Below are 27,640 nucleotides of genomic sequence, written 5' to 3'. Positions count from 1 at the left end.
ATGGCAAGAAATGCCAACAAAGGTGTGTTGTTTTTTTGTTTTTTGTTTTTTTGTTGGATGATATGCAGGGCACACGAGTTCTTCAGGCACCACACAAATTTGTGTGGCTATACCTATGACAGTTGCCTAAGGTGTGGAAGAAAGGAAGGGGTGGGGGGGGGGGGGGGGGTGGGGGGGGCGGGATCCCATGCAGATTTTATTTGGCAGCTCGGCCCTAGCTCTCAGCTGTCAGTGCTGCCACAAGAGGCCTGACACTGAGCATTAAGTGAGGTCGGGGAGGTTGTGGCACCGCAACTCTGGCTATTATAGCAGTGAAGTGCACAAAAATGATTCAGTATATCTTGCTTGAAGCTGTGCCGACCGTACTGCTATTATGTGACGCGCGCAGAAAAAGGATATATTAGAAATTGTGTGTACTGCAATTTTGAAGGGACAAGAAATGCACTAAGAGCACATCCTTTCTGAAAAGAATTTCACATAAAATGTTACCTCTCCAAGGGCATTCTGAAAAGCCCTGTAATCAAGTAACTGCTTTCAAAGCACAACTAATGTTTGACATTGTGGAAAAGAAATAGACTTGCTCGCTTGGGTAGGTGCATGACATTGGCAGGTAAACTGCAAGATCTCCTGTGCATGTGACGTGGGCGATTGGAGATCGCCGAGCAGCAAGATTCTGCGCCCGTGTGTGAATCACGAATGGCGTTGGTGCTATGAAAATATTTGAAAGATGATAATAATTCATTCGATGAATGTGTTTCCACAATAATTTGGAAAGATGATCTCACATCGGTGTCATATCGATGAATGAAACTTGGTGACATCCACCACGCACAGATCGATGTGCTTTTATTGAGTCAAAAAATCTCATCCGCATTCATCATAAAATTTGCAGCTGTGCCAAGTAATATAATTTATTGTGTCGACTGACAATGGTTTTCTTAAGTGTTCCTGAGTCTACGTCAGGAGTGTCGAACTCCTTTTTTTCACGGGCTGCATTGTAATCATAGTTTCTTTCGGAGGGCCATTATGACTGTCAACCCAAATAAATGTATGAGCGCCTCATATTATATACAGTAAAAGCTACAAAACAAACTGACAAATAACTCATTTGCAAATCAGACTAGTAAAAACTGGTCAAATATTTAAAAGAAAAATATATTTTTAAAAGTGACGACAATTTGCAATTCTAGTAATCCATCCATCCATTTTCTGAACCGCTTAGTCCCCACGGGGGTCGCGGGCGTGCTGGAGCCTATCCCAGCCGTCATCGGGCAGTAGGCGGGGGACACCCTGAACCGGTTGCCAGCCAATCGCAGGGCACACAGAGACAAACAACCATTCGCACTTGCACTCACACCTAGGGACAATTTGGAGTGATCAATCGGCCTACCAAGCATGTTTTTGGGATGTGGGAGGAAACCGGAGTGCCCGGAGAAAACCCACGCGGGCTCGGGGAGAACATGCAAACTCCGCACAGGGAGGGCCGGAGGTGGAATCGAACCCGCACCCTCCTAACTGTGAGGCGGACGTGCTACCCAGTGCGCTACCGAGCCGCCCGCAATTCTAGTAATAACACACGAATTTGATGCACAATTTGTCTTCGCGGCCACATAAAAATGATGTGGCGGGCCGCATCCGGCCCCCGGGCCTTGAGTTTGACACATGTGGTCTACGTGGTAATATGCTTTACACAATCATTGTGTGATGTCTTTAATGCAGTGAGTGCTGCCTGAGGGTCACAGGCGTAAAGCGGTGGTTTTCCGTCTTGGCACTTACAAGCAGAGATTTATTTTTATGACATTATGGAGCATAGATGATTAAATACATTGAAATTTTACATTGTGGAATGTTATTCTTCATTTTTCATTTGGACTAGTAGCAGTTATTCACAAAATTGTGAACTTGTGAACGACTCTGGCTGTCAGCACACCATCACCTAAATCCTGCATAGATGGTCTTACCGCCGCAGAGGAGGAGCTGGTACTTTCTTTGTGGGACACAGCAGCTTGATACATGGCCAGACGCTCTTTTAGTGACACAGACTCGCTGCTCTCACGGTCATCGGCGTCTGGAGCCCGACTCCCCTGAATGGGCTGTTCCTCTGCAGCTACATACACACATAAACATGAAAATGTCATCATTTCTGGGCTCTGAGTGGAGACAATACTTGAGTTATTTAGCATTCTGTTTTCTTATTGATGCTTTATATTTATTCAAGACAAGAGAATCTGTAACAAAGTCATCAATAAGCACACACGAGTTTATGATTCTCCATTTTGCTCAATGCACCCCTGTGGACCGCCAATTAGGGGAGACCATTGATTTTGCATTTGACTTTTCTGCGCTACAAAGCATCATTAAGCAACACAGAACGCTTCACCGTGTCTCAGCACACACCCACACTGGACCTTTTAGCTCTTTACATGTTCGGTCTCTCGCGGCAACAATGTGGTGGGATGAAAGAAAAACCTACATAAAAATGATTTTCGCTCATTATCGGCACAACCTGCAACCTTTGAACATGCTGACATCCTACGCCTTGTTCTTTTGTCATAAGATGCAGTTTTTGCTGCATATGAATGAATTGTGATAGTCATGAGAAGATTTTGTGGAGCGCTGCTGCACCGGATTCTTTAAAACATTTTGGGGCAAAATGAAGATCTCGTTTGTGCCATCAAATATGCTTGCATTTATTTGTCGCAGTTTGTGCTTGGCTATGCAGTTTCTACATACTTAAATTTATGTAATGCAGTGTGTACATTGTGGTTTCAACACACAACAAGGCTTTAAAGTGATGAGATTAACCCAATCACCTTTTATTTTATTTTATTTTTTTAATTAATTAATTAATTTATTTATTTATATTTTTCTACTGAAAATTTGAATTGGTATGACAATTTTATGGCCAGGCTATAACAAACAACTAGACTGAGAAATCACTTTCTTTGTAGAACTGACACAAACTACAAAGCGTCATCACTCCGTCCAAAGTTTGGAGTGCGTGTAAACCATTTAAGGCATTGTACATTATATACAAAAAGTGTCAAAGGCATGATTTATAGCTCACATCAGAGTAGATCCACTCCCACGCATGATCTTTTTTTCTGTTTAGCCTCATTCACCACCACATCTCAGAAGAAAATGTGATTTTTTTTTTTTTATATTCTTTTGCGCATTTTTCACAATAAAGCTTGCACAATAATCAGTGTGTTTCTTGTCATGTTTTTTTCCCCACCATGCTGCTTAATTAAAGTTCTAGCTCAGAGCTTGACCAAATTGGAAAGTTTTTGAATAATCTTTGTAAGAGAAGTCACTGATGGCATAGTGTTCACCTCCAGACGTCAGTTTGAAAGTGATCCAGGGTGTTACTCTTCCTTTCCACACAGTTAGATAGGATAGAAAATGCTGCATTGTTTTCCTAACTCGCTTTGAATTTTGATCAGATTTGATACTTTTATCTAGCGATCAAATCGGGTTGAGGATTAGATTTGCTCTGGCTTTCATTATTAATTCTTTATTTAGCGTTTTACAAGGCGTATTAAAATTGTCTGCCACTTATATGAACTATTTGTTTAAAAGTGTATCCCAGTCATGAACCTCACCGGCACAGGCGGCAAACCCGGTGTAAATATGCATAGTGAGTTTGCGTTCCAGTCCACTAGCCTGGATGTGTTAATCACACTTTTAAGAGTTCAACTGCATAGTTTTAAGGTGGCTTAATCGATTTAATGCAAAGTCAGGGTATTTTTCTTCCCCTGAAGACACTAGGAGTGAATGTCTTGTTAGTTATTCTTGAGTGAGTCAGCTGGGATGCACTCCAGCTTCTCTTGAAACGGCACGGTTAATTTTTGGTGAATTGATTTGCTTACATAGAGGTGAATATGTTTGTTGTCTGCTAAAACCTTTCTACCGTGACTGGGGAAACAAATCATATGTATTAATATTTTATTCTAAAAATACAATTAATCTAGTATGGCCCTCGGCGGACCAAAACGGAAATAACTCCTGACGAGGAAAATGTTCCCCACCGGATTTAGAGAGTGACTTTGAGTGGTATTAATGACTATGGTTCAAGCACCTCATGATAAAAACATACTGTCCTCATGACACCAGTTTAAGCTTTCTGTTACGAACGGCATGTTAGTGTGTGGTGAGTAATAGGCAGCCGGTGGGATCTGAAAATAAACCGTTTTTTACTGAGTCTATCCTATAAATATAGGTCAGATATCCTACACCTGAGGCTGTCTTAAAACCTCACACCAGCACGATGACAGAAGCACAAGCATAACGCCTTCATCTATCACCAGAGATGTATGATCACGTCATGGTCAGGAGCTGTCACAGAGCCAGAGACCTGCTTTTTGAAGCATGACGGCAGTGACAACAGCCTCTTTCAATGGTATGTCGTCTGCAAAATTGCCATAGCTCAAAGGTGAGCTAGCCAGCCTCGGGTCTTTTTATTTAGCGCCTGTTACCGCAGCATCATGTTCTCTTGCAGAGGGAAAGATTTAGTAAGGGGAGGGGGGGAGTGTGGAGAGGCCCATGCTATGTGAGTGTGACATAAAAGAAGTATGGCCCTATCCTAATTATTATGGGCATTCAATAACGAATATGCTCTTGGCGCCGGGAAACCTTAGAAACTGCTATCATCTGCATTGTTTTACTTCTGCTGATGTGTTACTTTGATTTTATTCACAGTGTTACACCATAAGTGCTTAAATGTACATGCTGGTTTGGCTAAAACATGCAAATTCAGAAATTGAGTGGCCTCCCTCCCTGACTCTCCTGCACGCCTGCTGAGGAGAGACGGAGACAAATGAGTTATTTCAGTGATTAAGGGTTACATGGCAAGGCAAGAATACTGCCCGGACTAAACACGATGGTGTCACAGCTCCCTCTCTGGGCTCCCACACACCATACTCCTTAAGCGACCCAATTTGATATTACGGACCAAAGTCTTTGGTTGGTGAGGGTTGACGAGATCGCCCCAAATGAGCTGGACTAATTGAAATGTCAGCCACGGAGGCTGATTTTCTCCTCACAGATGAAAGCAAAACAGGCGCAATAATTGAGTTGTCAAATCTATCAGAATAAGTTCTTTATATGTAGACCAGATTGCCCTGGAGTGCTTCCTTGTGCTCAGCTAAGCACTTTTGTTTCTCATTCGCCACACTCTCAGAATACTGCCGATGAGCTTGTCGCCAGTGGAGTCAGAAATATCACATTTTGAAGCTTGCAGCACAGCAACCCAATACCACAATCTTTTCCTTTTCCACCTCCCAGCCATTAAAACAATTTATTATAAGCACAAATGCTGTCTCCTTTTTCCAATGTTCTCTTCCACTTGTGCTTTGGCTGAAATCAATTTGTACGTACGTGCTTATTTTTATAGAAGCGCTCTGGTAATTCACAATGACTGCTTACCTTCTGCCTAGGACACACTGAACAAGTGATGTCAATAGAATCCCACTGAATAGCAAACGGCCTTGCAACTCCAGAAAGAAATACTTATTTGAAAAAACAAGTCAAGTCCAATGCAATAGCTTGGAGGCCAGCTCCAGCCGCGTGCTGCTCAGCAGTGAGGCCCTGGCATGCAGTGACAGCTGATTTTATTTTAGAATCCCCCTTCGTAAAAAAAATAGGATGGACTTACAGGAGAGGATTGGTGCATGCGCCTTGGCCTTTTTTTAGAATCAAGTATCAAGGTACCCGGCATGCCCTTTAACTTATGTCACAGCGGTGTTACGGGCACAGACTTAACATACAGTATGGAAAATACTATCAAAAATTCTATATTCACCCGTCTGTGGCATGAGGTTACTCACATTCTCGTGAGCTTGACGACCTGTAATCCAAAAATTTGATCAGGGTGCTTTGTGTAGATATGTGTTAGATGTCATCATATTTTATTAATGAATAAATCATATTTCACTGAATCACTGAAGAATTGAACTCTTATTATCATCATCTTTATTATATATTTTTAAAACCATCCCACTGGCAGACGAACAGTTTTAGAGGGTGGATTAAACATGCACTACGATTAATATGGAAGTCAAAGTCAAAAGTCAAAGTCTGCTTTATTGTCAATTCCTTCTCATGTCAAGACACACAAAGAGATCGAAATTACGTTTCCCACTATCCCACGGTGAAAAGACATATTACACAATATGCATACATACAAGCAAACAGCACAAAAAGTAAAAACAAGAAGGCACAAACAATGAACAAATAAGAGCGATGAATAAATAAACAAATAACATAAATAAATAAATAAGTAAATAAATAAATAAATAAATAAATAAGATGAGCAAAAATGGGGCAAGTGTGCATACAGCAGACAGTCAGAATATAGCAGAAAAGTGGAAGGTTGTCTTCAAGTGCCCACTTCACAAATTCTTAGCAAATCTTTATATCGTCTATCTGTGGAGGTTTGCTTGCAGTTCCTTATAAACATACTTTACGCACCTTGACCTGCCACAGGACTCAAACACATCAATCTTCTTTCATCTTACATGGAGCATTTAGTGGAAAGGTTCTGATTGTTGGTGGATCAAGGTTGTCGTATTCACAACAACAATGGCTTAAGACCAAATAAAAAGCAAAACAAACTTGCATAGTTTAACTCACTTGGAACACATGCTTTCAACACTACTTAACTTATTCAAACATTTACACTTGTTAAAACATACTTTTTCTAAAATTCCTGTGGGTGCCTGTCAATAAATTGGAGGCTATCATACCACATTACTGTGATGACATAACTTTCTTTTAATAGGAGATAAGGGGGGGACCAAAAAGGGACGGGTCTAGCACAGGACGCCATCGAAGCTAAGGCTGTCGCGAAACAGAGCATACGACAACAAAATTTACCGACATAGAACAAACACGAATTTACGATAAAGGGAAAATTATAATGCAATATCATTTTTTCTTTTTTTATGTTCTATTGTACTATGGAGTTATCATTTTCTGTATTTTTTTTTCTTTTTTCTTGTATTGCTTTAATGTTCGAAATAAACAAAAAAACAAAAAACAGTGTATATTCCCATTAATTTGCGGAAACAGTGAATATTCTTCCAGATTAGTTGGGGACCTTCTCTGCCTTATCTTATTTTAATTAAATACTGCATCTCTCCAATAAATAGTGCATGTTGCAGCATGTGCTACATTGTTTTTATTGTTTTTTGCTAGTCTTTTTTTTTGTTTTGGAAAAGTATTTACTTAAAAGTCATTAAATATATCGTATTGGTAAATCGTGGGAACACTACAAACACAAGTCGTAGGTCTCGCTTGCCTGTACTGATCTACATGTAAAGCACAACTTTCAAAATAAAAGAAGCACACATTTTACTGAAACAGTTCTTCTTTTATCCCTCCTGTGTTGCCTTGGCCTACAACATAAGCAGGAATCCCTTCATAAACCATTGACCTCAACCCAAAGCCTTTCATTCATTTTTTCTGGTGCATTATCCTTCCCCCAATACAAGCTTAAATCCTTTTCACATGAATTATTCATGTCTATTTTCTCTATTATTAGCCGTGATCACTTGTATTTACTGACTTGAGCCCATCCCGTGAGCTGTTGTTGGCAGCCCATTGACCAGAGAAAAGTGCGGTTATCGGCCTCAAGGAGAGGCTGCACTCGGCTGATAATCCCACTGAAATTGCACATGGATTTCCTGTTCCTAAAGTGAAAAATAAACGCACTCCCATAGAATACCTAATGAAAGCCTACACTAACTACCCAAAGTAAAACTAAAGAATAGCTTCTTTTTTATGCTTGTGCTTAAGTTTTTGAATGATAAACAATTAACAGAAATTAATTTATGGTACCTCACATTCGAAAGAGGCATGTCATATGTACCTATTCTTCTGACATTTGAATCGCTGTGGGGGGATGCTTACACAATTTGCACAAAAGAACGCTTCCATCATCTAGTTTCTTTTTTTCTTTTAATGAAATGTGTCTTTGATTAGTCATAACGTGGGCGATTCCTTTCTTTTAGCAGCCGTTAAATAAGCTCTGACATGTCCAGCTCTGTAATGACACTGTGGGAATGTTCTGCATTGTTTGAATCACAAAATGGAATTAAAATTTGTTCATTTTTTAATACAGGGGTCTCATACCCAAATTACGTTGGGGCCCCTGGAGATTGGTGTGTGTATTCCACAAAAAAAAGTGGTTCAAGTATTCCAAAAAAGTACAATGAATTTAATCTTCTCAATCTTTTTTAATAGCCATTCAGAAAATTAATAGTTCCTCATTTTCTCTCTCATCTCCCCAGGTACATGTTGAGCTGAGTACTGACTTCTAATTTCATGATCATTGGAACTTTCCCTGTGCAACGAAAATATGTCAGTGTGGCCCTGTGCAAACACAAAAATCTGTCCCCCATTTTTCTTGAAATTGGCTTTTCCCGTTGGCAACCTCACTCTTCAGCATAGGTTTTGAAAAAGATGTGGCAAGATCGTTTTATTCCTCTTGGCGTCACGTCAGATTTATATTTCCCTGAAAGCTGTCATTGGCCTGTACTATGGAAGCCCATAAGTCACTTTTGAAAAAAGGAAGTAAAGCAGCCAGCATAACGACACGGTTAAAAAAATGTGGGTGGGGGGCTGCGCTTACATTAAACTGTGATGCCCAGTAGGGGGGTGCAAAAAAAATAAAATAAATAAATACTCAGTGGGCTATGAGTGAGACCCCTGTTTTAACATGTACATTTATTTGTAATAAATTCATTGTAATTAAAAAAATTAAAGTTACAACCCTTTTGACAACACAATGAGATGCCCTGGTGGGTTACAATTGTAAAATAACATTTCCAAAACTTATTTTAAGGTACCATTATGCTGGATGTGGTAGAAAATAAAACAAAATGCATTATTCTGTTCGAGGCAGAGCTTTGGTGTTGAATTATTTTATGAAGCATGTGAGTGACACATGTAGTTGTAACAAGTAAACAAGGATTCATATAGAGCAGTTGCAGGGGGATATGTGGGGGAGCTTTGCATCTGTTTAAAGAAGAGTTACCGCACCACTGTGCTTTATTTAAACTTGACGGCTTTACGAGAAAAAAAGTCCCCCAGCACGACTCCTGCCACTCGAGAACAACTCTTGCCGCCACTGTCAGTCATTTGACCCTGCAGATTACGCGACGTCAGTGACAACCTGTCAACGACGACAAAAGCTGCTACGCGGTCAGGAGAACATGACGGGAGAGGATCATCAGCCGGCTCCAGCTTTAAATTCCTTGCGGGGTTCCAAAGGTGTACTGGCATAGTGAAGCTCCCAATTTGTTTGCTTGTGTGTGTACATTTGTGTTTCTGCTGTGATCTCCAGATCTACAATTAAAAGCTTTTGATAAAATACTCAAAAATAAAGGCACACACTTTGAATTCCAATTTTTCCCTTGATGAAAATTGTTTTGAAAGACTGGCACTACATCATGCAAATGAGCCACTGCTCACCTGGAGCCTCATTTATCAGAGTGGTTCTAAATTTATTCGTATGACTGAAATTTAGTATGTGTAAATAAAATAAAATCGATGTTTATGGAATGCACGGACAACTTTTGTACATGCAATGAGAAACAATGTTGTTATTAAAAGAATAAAAATAACATGGGAGATTTTTTAAAATAGTTTTACATCTAGCTTAATGCCAAAAAAAAAACAAAAAAAAAAACATGTCACCTTTGTACTGGAGGCGCACACCCACAGAGCTATCCTGACTGAATAGTGCATGAATTTATTCGGCCAGCCCACATGCATGGCAGATTATTTGAGCACTGAATGAATTCAATCATTTCCTGATTACACCTGAATTTGTTGCGTGATGGTGCGTTTATTAAAATGCAAGTCCAATCAGATCTTTTTTCCCTTCCCTACATAGGGGGGCTGGGATGATTATTTCTAAATGTTTTTGTGCAATATCAAATGGAATTTTTCAAAGTAAAACCAGATGTTTGCAGATAACTTATTTTGATTAAACACAAACAATCAGATTTCATCAAGGAATAGAGAAATCAGATAATTATTACTTTTGAGAACCTGAAATCAGAAGATTCAAACAATCTCTTAGTTAAAAATGTCTCTACTCAATTATTAGGATATGAGGCGATTCATTTGATAATCGATTTATTATCGATTGATTGCTTTTGACTCCTGTCCTGTACAGTATACATCTACATTATGCAGTTGGGAATAGAAGCCTGCAATGTTAACAATTGGAGTGCCAACTATACATACTAAGTATTACATAAGTTGTGTACACGCTATAAGGGCAGTATGGTTTTAAAGTGTGCGTGCCTCTTTGTTTATCCTCGCTGAGCTAAGCTCTCATGAGGATCGCCTAGGTCTTGCATAGACTTAGACTTAGACTTAGACTCAACTTTATTAATCCCTTGGGATTACTCCTTCAGGGAGTACAGGGGCCAGCACTGTGCCCTGTGGGGCTCCAGTGCTACTGACCACAGTGTCAGAGATGGTGTCCTTTAGTCTGACGTACTGTGGCCTGTCTGTGAGGTAGCTGGAGATCCAGGTCACCATGTATGGGTCCACTCCCATCCTGTCCAGTTTGTCTCTGAGCAGGGGGGGCTGGATGGTGTTGAACGCACTGGAGAAGTCTAGGAACAGAATCCTCGCTGTGGCGCTTCCCTTATCCATGTGGGAGTGAACTCGGTGCAGTAGGTGGAGGATGGCGTCCTCCACTCCAACATCTGACTGGTATGCAAACTGCAGGCAGTCCTGAGCATGTCGCACTTGAGGTCTGAGGAGACCGAGGAAGAGCCGCTCCAATGTCTTCATCAGGTGTGAAGTGAGTGCCACCGGCCGAAAGTCATTCAGTTCACTGGGCCGGGTCTTTTTAGGAACCGGCGTGATGCAGGATGTCTTCCATAGTGTAGGCACTGTCCCCAGCTGCAGGCTGAGGTTGAAGATCCGTTGAAGTGGTTCCCCCAGTTCAGCAGCGCAGGTTTTCAGTAGTCTGGGACACACCTTGTCCGGGCCTGGTGCTTTCCTGGGTCGAAGCTTCCTCAGTTGTCCTCTGACCTGGTCTACTGTGAAGTAAGGCAGAGCTTGTGTTGGCGTGGGGGGGCTGGAGGTGGAGAGTGGTGGTGCTGTGGTATCTGGGGTGGGGGGGCAGGAGGAGGAGGGTGGGGGTGCTGTGTCGTTTCGGGGGTGGTGTGTTGTGGAGGGAAGGAGAGATGGCTGCAGTAGAGGTGGGGGGGTCGAGGGCCGATCAAACCTATTGAAGAAGTTGTTCAGCTCGTTCGCCCTCTCCGTTGTCCCTTCAACGACCCTGGTCTTGATGTTGTGGCCCGTGATAGTCCTCACACCTTCCCAGACGGCCCTCATGTTGTTTTCCTTCAGCTTCTGCTCCACCTTTGTCCTGTAGGCGTCTTTGGCTACCCTCACACAGTGTTTTACCTCCTGCTGTGCTGCCTTCATGGCCTCCCTGTCTCTGCTCCTGAAGGCGGCTTTCTTCCTGTTCAGGACGGCTTTGACCTCCCGTGTTACCCAAGGCTTGTTATTCGGGTAGTAGCGGACTGTCTTAACAGGAGAGACCACATCCATGCAGAAGTTCAGGTAGTCCGTCAGGCAGTGTGTCAACCCCTCTATGTCCTCACGGTGCGGATCGAACAGCACATCCCAGTCTGTGGTGTTAAAACAGTCTCTCAGGACACTTTCCATCTCTGGGGTCCACTTCCTGATGGTGCGGGTCGCAACGGGCTGTTTTTTGACCAGGGGGGTGTACTCTGGTTGTAGGTGGATCAGGTTGTGGTCTGACTTCCCCAGTGGGGGGAGCGGTGTGGCCTTATACGCATCCCTCACATTGACATACATGAGGTCTATTGTCCTGTTGTTTCTTGTGGGGCAGTCAACAGCCTGATGGAAAACGGGCAGAGTAGAGTCCAAGGTTGCATGATTAAAGTCTCCAGAGATAATTACAAAAGCATTGGGGTGCTGAGTCGTTAGCCTGGCTGTGACAGTGTGTATAGTCTCACAGGCAGTGGCTGCGTCCGCGCTCGGAGGGATGTAAACACAGATGGTAATCACGTGACTGAACTCCCTCGGCAGGTAGTATGGCCGCAAGCTAACCGCTAGCAGCTCAAGGTCCCGGCAGCCCAACACAGTCTTTACAGAAACATGTCCCGGGTTACACCAGCGATGGTTCACATACACGACCAGACCCCCACCTTTCCGTTTTCCACTAGCTTTGGCATCTCTGTCGGCTCTCACCATAGTGAAACCCTGCAGGTCCACGTTAGCATCCGGTACGAGGTGGTTTAGCCATGTCTCCGTAAAGATGAGCACGCTGCTTTCCCTGTAGGTCCGCTGGTTGTTCAGTGCCGTCAGCTCATCGATCTTGTTGGACAGGGAGTTCACATTCCCCATGATTACGGAAGGAATCGATGGTTTATATCTCCTCCGGTTCTCCGACCGCCTGGCTTTCATCTTAGCACCGGCTTTGCAGCCCCGGTACTTTCTCCTCAGCTCCACCGGGATGTCGTGTCGTAGTCCAGCTTGCCCCATTAATCTCAGCGATAACAGTTCCTCCTTCAAGTATGTGAGCAAGCCGGCTCCGCGTCGCATGATGATAAAAAAGAAGTGTCCACTAACTCCGAAAAGCAGTGAATAAATAAAGAAAGCACGAGCTTAAACTTAAAAGTCAAGAGCTGACCAGTTAAAGAACAAAGAAAAATAGACAAAAAATATAAATAAATAATAAGATAAATAATCCGAAAGGTCGAAAAAAGTCAAAAAATAGTCAAAAACAAGAGAGCTACTGGAAAGGCTGCCGTCTCCTACAGCGCCAACTTCAAAGCTTGACGCTGACATGGTGGTGGTTTGAATTCGCAAGTTCATGTGCTACTTGTACTGTATTTTTCCCAAACCTTTGGTGAGATTCCCAATTGTACGACCTCGAGGGGCATTGAACTTTGAAGCAGACTGAATAGTGAGTTGTGAGTTAACTGGGCCAACACATGCACAAACACACACGTGCTTGCACACACTCATACATACACAGTCACGGTTTAGTCTACACACCGTTATCACAATCAGCTGAAAACAAACTACAGGCGAGTTCTCCAGTGTTGCTATCACAGTCTGAAGGCATAGCATCTAAAAGACATAGTTATCTTTTGAGAGTGAAGTGTCCTTATTAAAAGTGTTCCAGGCCGGGAGTCTTATCTGGCAAGAATAATCGAGTGTACCCAAGATGTTTTTTTTCTATGTTCTACAGCAAAATGTGTTAGAGCCTGTGAAGAACACCGGAACTCCCATCACACATCTACATTACATTTTGAAAGTACTCACAAAAACTGTCATCCAGACAAAAGGCCATTGGCTTATCTCGTGGTTGATCGGGCAGCACAATACATCTGGATGTCGCTTGTTTGGATGGTGATGCATGGATGCTTGTCACTTCCTGGTTACAGAGAGAACAAAAGGAGGAGAGCTGTCACATCACAACACCTGCGCTTTTGTTTTTTTACTGTGTTGAACAAAAGGTGACACATCAGGTCATCTCAGAACCTCAGGACAGCAGCTGTTTTACCCATGTATTTAAAAAGTACCCATGTATTTAAAAAAAAAAAAAAAAAGCTATAAAGTCATATCCACAGGTAATTTGTTTCATTCGTAAAATAAAAGCATAACGCAACACTCGAGAGTGGAAGAAGAAAAATCCAGTAGATTATCATGAAGGGGGTCTCTCACTTTTTCTCACACTAAATTTGTATCTACATTTTCAGTACATGATATTGTGCCTCTATTCAATTAAACTTTATTTCTAGAGCACTTAATAAAAACAACTGCAGCATTAACAAAATGCCATTCCTTAAGAAGATGCGAGCAATAAGATTTCTCGATAGATCATCAGTGCAACGTCATTACTATGCTACCAAGAAGTCTGCAATTTCAAGACACCATTTAGTAGAAATAAACATTAATATTTATGAGAGGGATCAGTCGATCATGATTTCTTTATCTCAGAGGTGCAGGCATGTTTATGTGGAGAAATAACCAGTAATGGATTTAACCAAAATCTAGGATGATCAGGGCTGTATGTTTGGGCAAGGCATCGGGGTATTTGCTTAGCTTGTCATAAAAAGTCTACAAAATCAACAAAAGATAGAAAACTTTACCCATTCGCACAATTACTCTGCACTTTGTTAGACTGGCGCTGAGCACAAAAATAGAGTACGTTAAATTTCTGAAGGCAATTTTGTGGTGTTTCTGCTTGCTTTGGACTCAAACGCCAATCAAGTGTAAGATCTAAAGTTAGTTGACAAAACTGCTCGCAAAACTTCATAATTCCAAAGCCACATATAATTGGAAGCTGAGAAGCACTTTCTTTGCGGAAACCAGATGGAGAGATGAAATGGAGTGAATGAAGTGCAGCTGTACAAAATCATGTCTGCTTGTATAGGTCGATCCATAGGGAATGTGCATGTTGTCGAAATGACATTCTGACAAAGTCAGATTTGAATCCAGGTTTACTGGCTGGCAATTATAATCACAGAAAGTGCTGCTCATTTGGTGTACGCACAGTGCACAAGTAAATATATGGATGAGCACGATATGCATTGACTGGAAGTGCGCTTGGTTGAATATGAATAGATTCTACCCTGCTGTATTTCATTAATTCTCCACGTTAGGAAAAAAAAACGTCAATGAGGACGCGTCCTTGGTGAAATGTTTTTCTTCCGCAAGCATTTTGTCACAACTTAGAAGTCAGCCTACACGACATGTTTTTCCATTTGCAAATTCAGTGTGTGCGTGTGTGTGAGTGTGTGTGTGTGTGTGTGTGTTTGCAGATGTATGGGTGTTTGTTTTATGCAAATTATGTTTTCCCCGTAGTGGTCTTTGAATTGCAGGGCGTCATCATGGAGCCACTCTAGTCACGCAATGCACACGGTGCCTGTGGCAAAATCATGCAGTTATTAGATGTCAACCAATTATTTAAAAAAAATACTCTGAGAGAAAAAAAAATGTTGTCAAACCTGCAAATCTTCCAAACGTTCTCATTTGCATCCCCCCTCAAACTATCACACTCTCACAGCCATCATGGAGAGTTCATAATCATCCCCTTTCTGTCACTGTCATTCTAACTCTTTCTCGAGTGACTCTCACCTCGAATGAAACTCAATTCACTGAGCTGCACTAAGCATCGTCACATGGTTTTAACTGACTCCCCAATGCTTCATGTTTCACAAAATGTGCCTTTGACTTCACAACAGAAGGGAATCACAGATGTTACTCACTGAAAACAAGTACATATTAGAAATGGTACTTGGACTGGGTACAGGAATGACATATGGCACAACAAAATATGCGGAATTCATGTCCACAATGGCCGTTTTTGAACCAAAACAAAGGAACAGAGTAGTGGTACCAGCAGCAATGTTTTGACATTTTTCAGTTGTGTGCAAATTTATATACATATTTGCATCTACGGTACAGTATTTTCCGGACTATAAGGCGCACCTTCACTGAATGGCCCATTTTAAAACGTTGTCCTTATATAAGGCGCACCGGACTATAAGGCGCACCATTAATGCATCATGTCAGATTTTTAATCCAAATCAAATCATTCTCCATTTTACCTTTTTTATTTCAACTTCAGACGCAACAAATTACTTTATAATCATAAAATAATGATCCATAGTCTTTTTGATCCATGATTCAAAGTCTTCAGCAGGCCACTTATGATTGATTTCATGACACAATGCTTCGGGCCAGTTTGAATTTAGGAATTTGGTCCATATATGAGGCGCACCGGACAATATGGCACACTGTCGGCTTTTGAGAACATTTGAGGTTTTTACTAGGTGCGCCTTATAGTCCGGAAAATAGGGTACTTTTTCGGTCCCCATGTGGAGGAAGAACGAGGGGAAAATTAAAAGGGTCTCACTCATGCCAGTGAAGGTGAATGGGTAATGGTCTCCAGCACATTTACAGAAGGAATAATCTGTAAGAATAAATCATGGGAATCTGTCTGAACAATGGCAAACCTTCACAATGGAGAACCAATTCATGGGAAGGGAAATTTTGATCCACTTAAAAGAAGTTCAGCTAATGAAATCAATTCTGGCCATCTGGGACCATTTCCTGTGATATAAACCAACTGCAAAGCCATTCAACTGGGGAAATAGTGAAACCATGGTAACAGTGATGTGCACGTAATATTGCCTGGAGAGATGACTATATGCCATCCTTCATAGATTCGTCACATCGGTGTCTGCCCATTAGAAGGAGACATTGACTGATCGACCGTCACGCGGACCGAAACGTTACGTTTTTGTCTTGTGTCAACCTCTATCAGTTTCGTTTTCTACCAATAATCTTTGCTCCGACTTTCTCTGCTAAATGTGATTCATTTGTCCTCTCTTGTTTGTTCTGTGTCTTATTCTACTTTTTAACCTGGCAATTACTCAAGGCTCAGAAATATTTTGATTTTGTAAGAAATATTACTGGGTACAAGGGTACTAGAAGCTGAAAGTATTGAATAAAAAGTGACTTCAACCTGCAATTCAGGAGCACTGCTAAATTTGAGTCCCTTTTTATATGAATTCACTTCTGGTTTCTACAGCTCGGTTTTGATTGTTTTTCTGCAGAACTTTTGTTTACTTAGTTTTTGTGATACCAAAACAGAAGGGTACCATGACAGCAAATGGGGAAATGTCATGACAATTTTTGATCCGTAAATAAAGTACGATATTGGCAAGACGTAGCCACGTCTCGGCATGTCGATCTGTCCTTTATACTTTTTCCATCAGCCTTTCCCTTGTCTCATCACTCTTACTCAACTTTTGTCTCGTCTGTGCCTTCGTTGGTCTTGCAATAGTTGTGTTTACCCATAATTATAGCTGGCAGATTTGTGCTGTTGCAAGAGAAAAAAAAAATAGAAGAAATCAAAATGTAGAAAAAAGTAAAGCAGCCCTTATTCCACTGAACAGCACACAGATCTTGCAAAGAGAGAAAGCAGATAATGTGGACTTTGTGTTTGTGCAAGGTTTCTCCAGGTGTTCTGGCTTCTTCCAAAAACATGTTTCTTGGGGCAATTAAAGACTGAAGGTTTAATAAATGTGTGTATATATGTGCCCTGTGATTGCTTGGCAACCAGGCATCTGAGGAACAGGCTCCAACTTTGAGATAAAAAAAAAATAGTAATTGCCTAAAATAATATTTTAAGCCACAAATATACCACAATGACAAAATATTATAATAGCACTTCACACATTTAGAAATATTTTCAAACATAGTTGTGCCTAGCTGTATTAAGGGTTGAATCGACTTCACTGCTCAGCATGAAATATTAAAGTGTGCTAATAGCTAATTATATTTTTAGCGTATCATCATCCAATCGTCCAGAACTTTCAAATTGCCTGGTTTATAATGCTCCGGAGAGCAACAATATATTTGTCCATACATGCACCTCGCCTTCAGAACAACCAGCAGTTATTGCAATGTAAATAGATATTTTTGCCCGTGAAGAAAATCTTCCTTGATCAGTCTTATTCCGATTTAATGTTTTGACACCTATTGGTGAAAATGATCTGCCCACAGCTGGCATAGTGAACGCGTGCTGGAGTTAATTTGTCGCCTCCGGTGCAGTCAAGATCAAAACCTTTTCAAGTTAAAAACTGACTACCCTAGGCTAGCAATAGACATCTATGGCTATGTATTTATCAGGAGAACTAGCTCATAGATGAACACCACCAATGACAATTGTGATCCCATGTACTCGCACGTGCAGGAGGCTGCCTGCCAAAATGTTGAGGCAGAATTTTGCCGCTGCAGCGCATGCTTCATCTTTTTGTTTCGATTGTTTTATGGGCTCGGGAAAACTATGTAACGTATAAATATTAAATGCAGTAGCACAACAATCAAACCACAAAACATGTGCGTTTAATCTATCATTTTGCCATCTCTCCATCCTGGTATATATTCAATTGAGTGTTTCATATGCAACCAGTCCCTCATTCAATTTGTAATTCACATATTATCTCGGTATTTTTGCAAAGGAATGTAATGCCTCAGAGATGTCATTTAATGATTATGTCTGCGGAGTAATGCAGGTTCCCGTGGCCAGTAAGTGACTCATGGGAGCCTGCCAAGAAAATAGGTCACTCACAATTTGGGAAAATCATTTCAAATTAGATTGCACCTTGCATCTGGAACACGTGCAGCATACACCACTCACAAGCACTGTGACATTTCTTTGGCCTAAGTGCCTGATGGCTTTTCTGGCACAGCAGCTCTCAAACATAATCCACACTGCACCAGGCAAACCTTCTTCAGCCAGTGTTCTTCATTCCAGTAGTCCATGTCATATAAATGACAATAAAAAAAATCCAAGGTGAAAGTCTAAGATAAATAAATTATCTTTTACCACCTATTTCACTGGCAAGGGGGAAGTTAGAGGTGGCTAAGGATAAGTGGTTCAAAAAATGGATGGATGGATGGATGGATGGATGGATGGATGGATGGATGGATGGATGGATGGATGGATGGATGGATGGATGGATGGATGGATGGATGGATGGATGGATGGATGGATGGATGGATGGATGGATGGATGGATTGTGCAGACGTACCTAATGTTATGGCAGATGAGCAGATGATCAAGCAAGTGATGGATCACTTTATACATCACTTTATTCATTCTTAATTTATTGTGTAATTTTTGCTAGCTCCCTGACGTCAAAGCTTATCATTTGCCCTGCTCTCACGAGTAGCACATGCCTTCTATTGATATTATGCAATACTGAACATTCATGCAACACTACACCCCCCCCCCCACACACACACACACACACAGTTTGTGGACTGTTCATTATCTGCTTTCTCTCTTTGCAAGATATGTGTGTACTGTACAGTGGAATAAAGACTGCTTTTTTTACACTATTTTTTTTTCTCATGCAACAGCACAAATCTGCTAGCCATCATTATGGATAAACACAGCAATTGCAAGACAATCTTATACAAACATAGGCACAGAGGAAACAAAGTTGAGTAAGAGTGATAAGATGAGGGAAAAGCTTGTGAAATGGAGTGAAACTATGAAGATGGGATTATATAAACTTGAAGGCTCAGTGAAAGATGCAAAAAGTATAAAAGACAGATCAACATGTGGTATGGGACTCCAAAACGTATATCCAATTTCAGCAAAGCACACAAATGAAGGGCTCGCTCAGCCACATGGGGGATTGTTATACTGATAGAACCCAAACTGAATGCCAGCCAATCGCAGGGCACACATAGACAACCAGTCACACTCACGATCACACAATTTGGAGTGGTCAGTTGTCCGACCATGCATTGTTTTGAAAGACATTGGAAGTTATGGGGAGAACATGCAAACTTCACACAGGAAGACCAGAGCCATAATCAAACCCTTCATTTTTGAACTGTTAGGCCGACAGTATGCCACCCTTCTCCTAAGTAATATTAGTATATAGAAATATAAAAATAAATATATATCATTATATTATTATATAAGATTCTCTGACTTGACACGACTTGCTGGAACCACGTGCTAACTTGATGAGATTTTTTTTCACAGTAACTTGGTACTTGCTTGAAACTTGAAGGTTTAAAACTTTAAAAGCCAACCAAGAGACGAATGATGACATGTATGCGAGCTTGAACAATTAAGCGGAAGAGAAAAAATTTGCAGTTTGGCTAGTACTATGAAAGTCTGAGGAGTTGATGAATGAGGAAAATGAGAGAGAGAAGGGACAGAAGAGCAGGCAATTATGGAGGACCACGAATTAGCACTGATTAGTAAGGCGGAAGTTAGAGAGGATGAAAAATGGAAAAGCAATTAGTTCTGATGCCATTAAACGCTACATCGTTGGGGAACCTCTTCAAAAATCACAAGCCCAACTAATTAAATACGTTTGAAGGGCATTTTTTGTAGCTTACTGAAAAATAAAAATCAGACAGAGGCAACAGTCAAATTGCAACTAATGCATCCGAGCAATGTCACATCTCACCTGTCTTTTCGGTTTGGTCACGTGACATTCCTGATGCAAGTCTGATGTCAATTTCAATCAGCAGTAGGAGGCAGTGCTGAAGCAAAGCTTTTTGATTCGTGGCTCTCAAAGAACCCTAAACCATCTGAGCTCCTGCTGTGCCGTCGGTATTCCCCATTTTTGCTGGTATATAAGCAACGCCAAATGTCAAATACTTAGTGATACAAAATATGTATTACATGACATTTTTCTTTGTTTTATTATTATTCCTAAACTTTTTATCGGCTCTACATGTAAACATCCTCAGACTAGCAGTTGGCTTTAGATATAGTAATTCCCGTAATTACCCTCCAGAGGCCACCAACTGACAACTGTTGGCAGCACCAAATGATGACTCACTCTGATTCCATTTTTAACAGGAGCACATTGCAAAGCAGCACAAAAACACCGGGGTTCCGATCAATGAGTTCAATGTCATTCCAAAGGTTATTTGCGCCAGAAGCGCCCTGCGTGTGTGCGTGTGCGTGTGTGCGCATGTGTTAATGTTTCATGATTAATTTGCTAAAACGTGAGCTTCATTTGAATTCTAGCGTTTCTATCTGTACATTCCATTACTTTTTAGTGCATTATTATTTTAGTGCATCTTTGTTTTCCATAGTCTTCAATAAAATAGCAGTCTTGGCTTTTAATAGTGCTTTGGCTCCATCCTTTCAGAATATAAATCATATTTCACTCTCTTTCATCATGCTTGATGCTATCTTGATGTTCAGGGAGCATCAGCAGCCACATCAGCTTGCACTGCTATTTATACACGACGTATTACAATGTGGCTTGGAGATGTAGCTCTGTTTTTAGCTCTTCCGAAAACTGTGTATGGCTGGTCAAGGAACTAACATTGGTTGACACTGGACAAAACAACTTCTTACTAAAGCTTAACCGGAAAAAGGTACTTAATTTTTGGTTGCATGTGATTTCAGTGTGGCAAACTGATGTAATTTTTACCTCTTTTCCTTGATTTTAGTTTCAATGGTGGCTGGTGGAATTTTCGCCGAGAGACCGGGAGGGCCCTTACAAGAATATGTATTTATATTATTTACATAATATATTTAGATTTTAACATTTACATAGTTATTTATAATTGCATTACTCTTTTAATTATTGTCCTTGTACAGCACTTAAAGCTGCTGTTGTGCAGTGCTGTATGAATGAAGTTGAGTGAAATTATTGACATTTTTGAACTATTGACATTCGAATTAAGGCAAAAATAGACATCCAGCTGGGGATTGAAGTCATGTCAGAAAAATCATCTCCCTTCACTGATGAAACAATTCTGCCACACTCTGTCACCATCATCAAAGGCCTTTTTTTAAGATAGCCTACGGTAAGTGCAGAAGATATGTAAATTTATTGAGATATTTATGATTATTCCAGTCTGTAAATCCAATTTAAATGTGCTTATCCATGCGTCTGTGCTCTCTTCTCAAAATATTTGAAAGTCACTGACTTGAATATGAAACAAAATTAGAGACCCTGCAGGAGAGTCTGGTTGAGCCACACCCAATATGGCTACCAGGTTGACCCAATGTGTTGACCAGAATGAATGTGGAAAGTTCTGGTTCAATGCTAGAAGGAGAAACCATCACTGTTGATGCACTTCTTGACTTCAGTGTGTGTGTGTTTGTGTGTATGTGTGCATGCATGTGCGTGGGTGTGTGTGAGAGTGCGTGTGTGTGAGTACGATCACATTTTACTTTCATGAACATGGTGGATCATCGTCTCCGGATTTGCAGTACCATGCAGAGCACAGAGGCACAACACAAGGCCTTTGCACAGCTGTCGCTCCTCAGTCTTGTCAAACCTCTTGTTCAATGGGCATCTAAGCTCTGCTTCGCAGTCTGCTTTTCATGAGGTCCAAAAAGATAAGCAGCAGATAAGAAGCCAAACATTTTCATCGGAAATCTCAACATGGAGACCACTTCTCTTTATATGTGATGCCAGGCAGGGATGAAAGATAAGAGCCTTCACAGTGACAAAAGGATAGATAGATGATAAGCTCTTGCATCTTAACCTACTGTTAATGCAAACAATTGGTGACACAGCAAATATGTACGATATTTGTAAGATGTGAAAAATTACTTGTGGCAGTGGACGTACGGACATGTATGTTATGCTTCACCCCGAGGCACCCGATAATGCATCCTGTAGTGAATTATGATCATTTCTAATATTTTATGTTGGGGTAAACATCCAATTTCAATAAAAAATCTGCCTGCCTATGTTACATTTCCCTCCCAAAACACCCAGTCTACTCCACCGGATTTAGTCCCAGCAGGTATAGTTTAGCCAACGTTGTGCCATCAAACTGTCAAAGGCGCCGCTCAGATATGAAGGATGCACCCCACTCTCCGTACACCAGACCGCCCACCTTGGCGCATAAGAGACAATTTCTTAAAAAGATGCAGCAAGTCTGCAGGAAAATCATGATATGTCAACATTTCTACATCTAGGAAAATAGAGGCCCATATGTTTGAGGAGTAGACTGAACCTGGCCTCGACCCATATTTCTGACAGAGCACACTCAAAAACGAGACAGAGCAAATGAAGGCCAATAGCTTGCTTATTAAAATGACTCCTGTGCCACATTTGACAGTCTCACTGGAACCATTGCCAGAGCCCAGGCGGGCAGCAACAAGTCATCCACACACAGCAGATTTGCAACTGGCATCCAATGGCCCCGCTGCCAACTCCATTAAAAGATTCGAATCAGTGAAAGCGAGATGTCAGATATGCCTGGTAAAAGTTAATGGAATTTTTACTAGCTCAATAGACTTGTTGAAGATGACAGCGTCCACATCGAGTCCGGATTACTATTTTACACACACACACATTTTGGCTTTTAGTTGATTTAATGTTTAACCGAGTGCAATCAACAATGCTGGTGTATGGGGTTTTGGCTTTCCTCAGGGATTGGCTAGTTTCCCATGATCCTCTCTTTGCGTGTGTGTTTTGACTAAACAACTGTTTAACTGGAGCGGATTTACTCTATGTAATGGCTTCAAAACAAAATAAAATCATAGAAGCAGACAGCTTGCAATTGCCAAACAGGAATGTGAAAAACTAAACAAAATGAGCCCTATGTGTAAGGTGGTGATGATATATAATTCAGTTGTGCAACATGTCGGCCTATGCTGAGAAAACATTCCAGACCACCAGCTCTGCTCTCTAAATGTATTCCTCATGATGTCACCTTACCTTGCTGGTACATCAGGAATCAAGTGACATAAATCCCCGTAATGATTTTCTTTATGGTGTCTACTCTATCTGTCATAAACATTGACACCCCATTAGATTTTTGTTTCAAACATAACAATAAGGTCCGAAGGAGATAATTAACATGTAAATCGTGATCATATCACGGACTGATGCATATGTTCATAAAGGTTATGAACGTAAAACCCTCCCGGTGATAATAACCAAGATAATAAGGTATCGGTAGCAATGACATCCTAACCTATGAATGACATTATGCCACACTACCACCCGCTGGCCCACAGCCGCCAATACATCAGTGCAGAACGTCATGCGGCTCGTGTTATTTATCCAATACAATGCAAATAAATGGTACAATACAGTTGTTTGGGATTATGCAATCAAGCAATGCAGAAAAAATATCATTGTAATCTGATGAGTAAATGGGAATCTTGAACGAGTAGTGTTATTTGAGAGGAGCTTTTTTTTTGTCACTGTTATATTTGCAATCCAATACTCTGACAAAACAGCTCTGCTAGCTATAAAACAACAAAAAATACATATGAGAGCAGCGAGATGCATTTAGCCACTTTTGTTTGTTTGCCTTGGGGCCAGCCACACCGAGCAGGTGCAACAATACGGAATTACATATCATGATTTTCAATCAAACTAGTCAGATTGTTAATGTTTTAGGAACTTGGAAGAGGTCTTTACGATATACTTTACTCAAATGGTCTCATACTGGGTGTATACAGTGCTTAAATCGGTTGTGATTATACAGCACAGGAGTACATTCCAGTTGTGGCGTATGTGCATGGTGACCCCGGCATGATAAGAGATAACATAGTCTGTACCACGCATGTAAATCTTCATGTGTGCATTCTTCCTTGTGTGCAAAGCAATGACCAAAAGGTCACATGTATGCTCTAAACACAAGCCTGCCTCCACCAAAGCACATCTCGCAAAGAAAACATGCTCTTTGCACTTTAGATAAATCTGCCCATCACCGTACGCTCGGGCTTAATGGAAGCAGACTTTACTCCCACAGTGGGGACTTAAGTTCCAGGACCACTTGGGAGCGTGTCAATCTGCCCAACCAATGACATGACATCCTTTGAATAATTGAAATGGGGACCAGCAAGAAAAAAAAAGTGGCAAAAAAAATCATCATCAAATGTTGAGATTTGCCGTAGGAAGGAGTAATAGAGCCAAGTAATATACAATACAACTATATGGATGGACGGACGGACTGATGCATGGATGGAAGGTGTACCTAATTCTGTGACTGATTTAGCCTTTCTCATGTAACGAACTACACAGTCGCTTGAGGGAAAAAAAAATACATTAAACAGATGGAACATGTTAACACAATGATGTTATCAGAAAAAAAAAGATTACAAACAGCGCACTAATGTATCCGCAAGCAATTCAATAATGACCTGAAGGCTGAGGCACAGGCAATTTGCAGTCCATTTGGTCAAACCTCTAAAGCAAGTATTATTAACTCTAATGCTTCATCTCACATGTGTAGCCAAAAATATCTCGACACCTCTCCAATTATCTGCTTTTGTTTTGCCAGAAAAGTTCAAATGACAAAAACAGGGTAATTCTACACGCTAAAAGCAAATATCAGTTTTCTCTGCTCCACTGAATAGAACAAAAAAAACATCCAAATATGCAATTGTGGCTCTTTTATGTTTTTGATGCAGATCATTAGCTCAAATCATCTGTGTGGAGTATTTATACCTCTGTTGCCAGATGTGACATCAAGTGATCCTGGTTCATTCTCTTTTTAGAGATGTTTGATCTGAGTCCAGCTACACCCGACGTATAATTACTGGGTTATTTTTGAAATCCTTGTGAACTGTACAGCTGTCTCAAATAACAGGGTTTTGAATAGCACTATCCAATGGCACTGTACTAGTATGTCTGTGCTCTGCCAGTGACTGGCATGACTACGTTCCCCATAATGCACTGACTCAGGATTGTGTTCTGGCATTGAGAAGAGGATTTGGAGCATAGTGAAGTTTCCATCCACCATCATCCCAAAACTTACTGCAGTAAATTTCATAACCACAATGGGTCAAAAAGTAGGTCGTCTGGGATTTTCAAAGTCATCATTAGATACTCGGAAAATATGAGTGAGACTTTCCTCTCAGGTTGCCAGATGAGATGGAAAAACGAATCAGGAGACATGGACACTCAATTTAACCAAAGAATACAATAAGTCCAAATATTTTTTTCAATACTTAAGTTACCAATGATTTATGAAAGTATGTCACAACTTTCTACATTATTTTCCAAGAATTTAGAGAGTAGGTAAGAAAAAGGTTGTAATCTTTTCAGTGTTTCCTGTGTGGCGATTACTTGGTTTTGTAATTTTTGTACAATAATAAATAAAAAAAAACAATAAAAAGAAAGAAATGATGGGGAGGTGATAAATTTCCCAAGTGTGTAATTTCCCCACAGTAATCTGTCTACCAGATGTTTGGCCTGCTACTTGTGGCTTCTGCATGCATTTTTCACATTTCTTTTCAGCTTCCTTGTTGAAATCTACACGACACAGGAAAATACAAGGCAAGGCTCTGTTGACAAGCAAAAAGTGGCAAATGGAACAAAGAATAAAGGAATTTAAGAGTTTCTATACTTACGGTGGACTTCTCAAACATCCTCTTCAGGCTGTCGAGCGGGATGTCAAACCTTTCAATTCTCTTAGAGGCTTGCAGGTCCTCTTTGAAAACTGGATCTTCTAATGTCTCTACCTGTGGCCCATGATGGCGTTGCGAGTGGATGCCTGAGGACGCTGGGCTCGCAGTCCCCTCTCCATTTCCTGATTGAATTTCCATTGTACTCACGAAACTCTATCCGCCACCTTCCTTCTCCCTTCAGACGAGGACGTGTATCGTGTGGGTGAGAAGATGAAGGACTAAGAGAAGGTGAATGAAAGATTGTTGCAGGATTCCTCTTTGTGCGAGGAGCTGCACAAGTTGAGCAGGCTGGAAGGAGGAGGAGAAAGGGAAAGTTGGCCAATTTTTTTCCCCTCATCTTCACTGTAATTACTCACACAGAAGGAAAAAGAGTGAAGCTGCCAGAGCAAAGAATGGAGCAGAGAAGCTGTTCTGATTCAATACGATTAACCTTAAAGAGAAAAATGTGTTGCATGGACGGTGACGACCAAAGAGAAAACTATTACATTTTATCCTGCTAGCCAGCAAGTAAATGAACTCCACATTTGTTTCACTTATACATCGATGGAGGTCTGTAATCAAGATGACACTCAAGTTATACTCTGTTTTCCCCCCACAAAGAAAAAATATGTTTTTCACATAAAAATTGAATTCACCTGACCACGAGGGAAACCTGGCTCACTTCCCGTAAACAGATGAGCACCACCCATCCTGTCTTTCACTATTTCCTTTTGCCATTAAAAGGGAGGGTTGCCAGTGCTGCAATCATGTACTGTAGGGATTTCCAACACCCCGTGGTCATTAATTAACTTTTAAAATGTTGAAAACTTTAATCAAGTTATATGTTGAGCAGGGAGCTGCTGCTTCTGATGATACATAGTAAGTGAGGGTGCCATGCAAAAGTGGTAAGATGGAAAGATCTTGAACGTCAGAGCCATGAATAAAGAAAATAGAAAGAAATCATGAGTCAATCCAGATAATCCCCTAATCTTAAAGAATGATCAGTTGTGAATAATGGTATACCGTATTTTTCGCACCATAAGGCGCACTGCATTATAGGGCGCACCCTGCATCAAACTGAGGTTGACTAGGGTTGCATCCACCGATCATAAAAGTGATCGGAAACAACTAAAATTTGATCTAACACATTGATACTGCTGATTTATGTTTCTCTTCCATATCATTCTGGTTTTGTTTTTATCCTCTTTATGACCTTTGTAGTGTACTGGGGTGTAGTTGGTAGTTTGACTTGACTTCAAGGGCTTCTCTCTGGAATGTTCTTTAAACAGAGGTGGCATCTGCTCCCCTGACCAGCCATCAACTCCTTCTTTCATTAATCTTTATATGTATGACCACATCTGGCAATATTGTTGTGCAATAGGAGCAGGAAGGCAGTTAAAAGTGAAAATCCTTGAGCGAGGTGCTAATTTGTCTATTTAAAGAAACACTCAAACTCACATAGCAGTTTGTTGAAAATATTCAAGGCAAGATGTGATCTCTACTTTGAGGCACCTTGGTAAGGCCTCAGTGTGGCTTGTAAAATACCAGGGTATAGTGGTCAGAATAAATCACATTTACAGAACCTCACTGAAAATATCATTGAACGCCCAAAGGGTAAAAGAAAATACATTTTATTGATGAATAATTGTTAACTTTCAGTATACATTCTGTATAGTGTGAAAAACATGTTATGTTGTGTCCATTTCACCAATAGTG

General features: G+C 40.9%; 1 protein-coding gene across 2 annotated transcripts in view; it reads right to left on the bottom strand.

The window, feature by feature from the left end:
• xirp2a (xin actin binding repeat containing 2a) overlaps nt 1-26,264 on the bottom strand; it is a 42,351-nt gene extending 16,087 nt beyond the window's left edge. Inside the window, exons 1-3 of one of the 2 annotated variants that reach the window (XM_049752989.2) lie at nt 25,889-26,264; nt 13,324-13,435; nt 1,962-2,107 (exon numbers count right to left, since the gene is read on the bottom strand). In XM_049752989.2, coding sequence (XP_049608946.1) covers nt 1,962-2,107; nt 13,324-13,435; nt 25,889-26,083 — 453 coding nt within the window. In that variant the 5' untranslated portion in view covers nt 26,084-26,264. Of the gene's footprint in view, nt 1-1,961; nt 2,108-5,424; nt 5,605-13,323; nt 13,436-25,888 lie in introns of those variants that run through there. The other variant, XM_049752990.2, reaches the window with a different exon arrangement.
• Nucleotides 26,265-27,640: the final 1,376 nt, after the last annotated feature.

This window comes from Syngnathus scovelli, chromosome 2, assembly GCF_024217435.2.
Source record: "Syngnathus scovelli strain Florida chromosome 2, RoL_Ssco_1.2, whole genome shotgun sequence".
NCBI lineage: Eukaryota > Metazoa > Chordata > Actinopteri > Syngnathiformes > Syngnathidae > Syngnathus > Syngnathus scovelli.
Note: the sequence above shows the minus strand (reverse complement) of the source record. Positions and strands in the feature narration are given on the sequence as shown.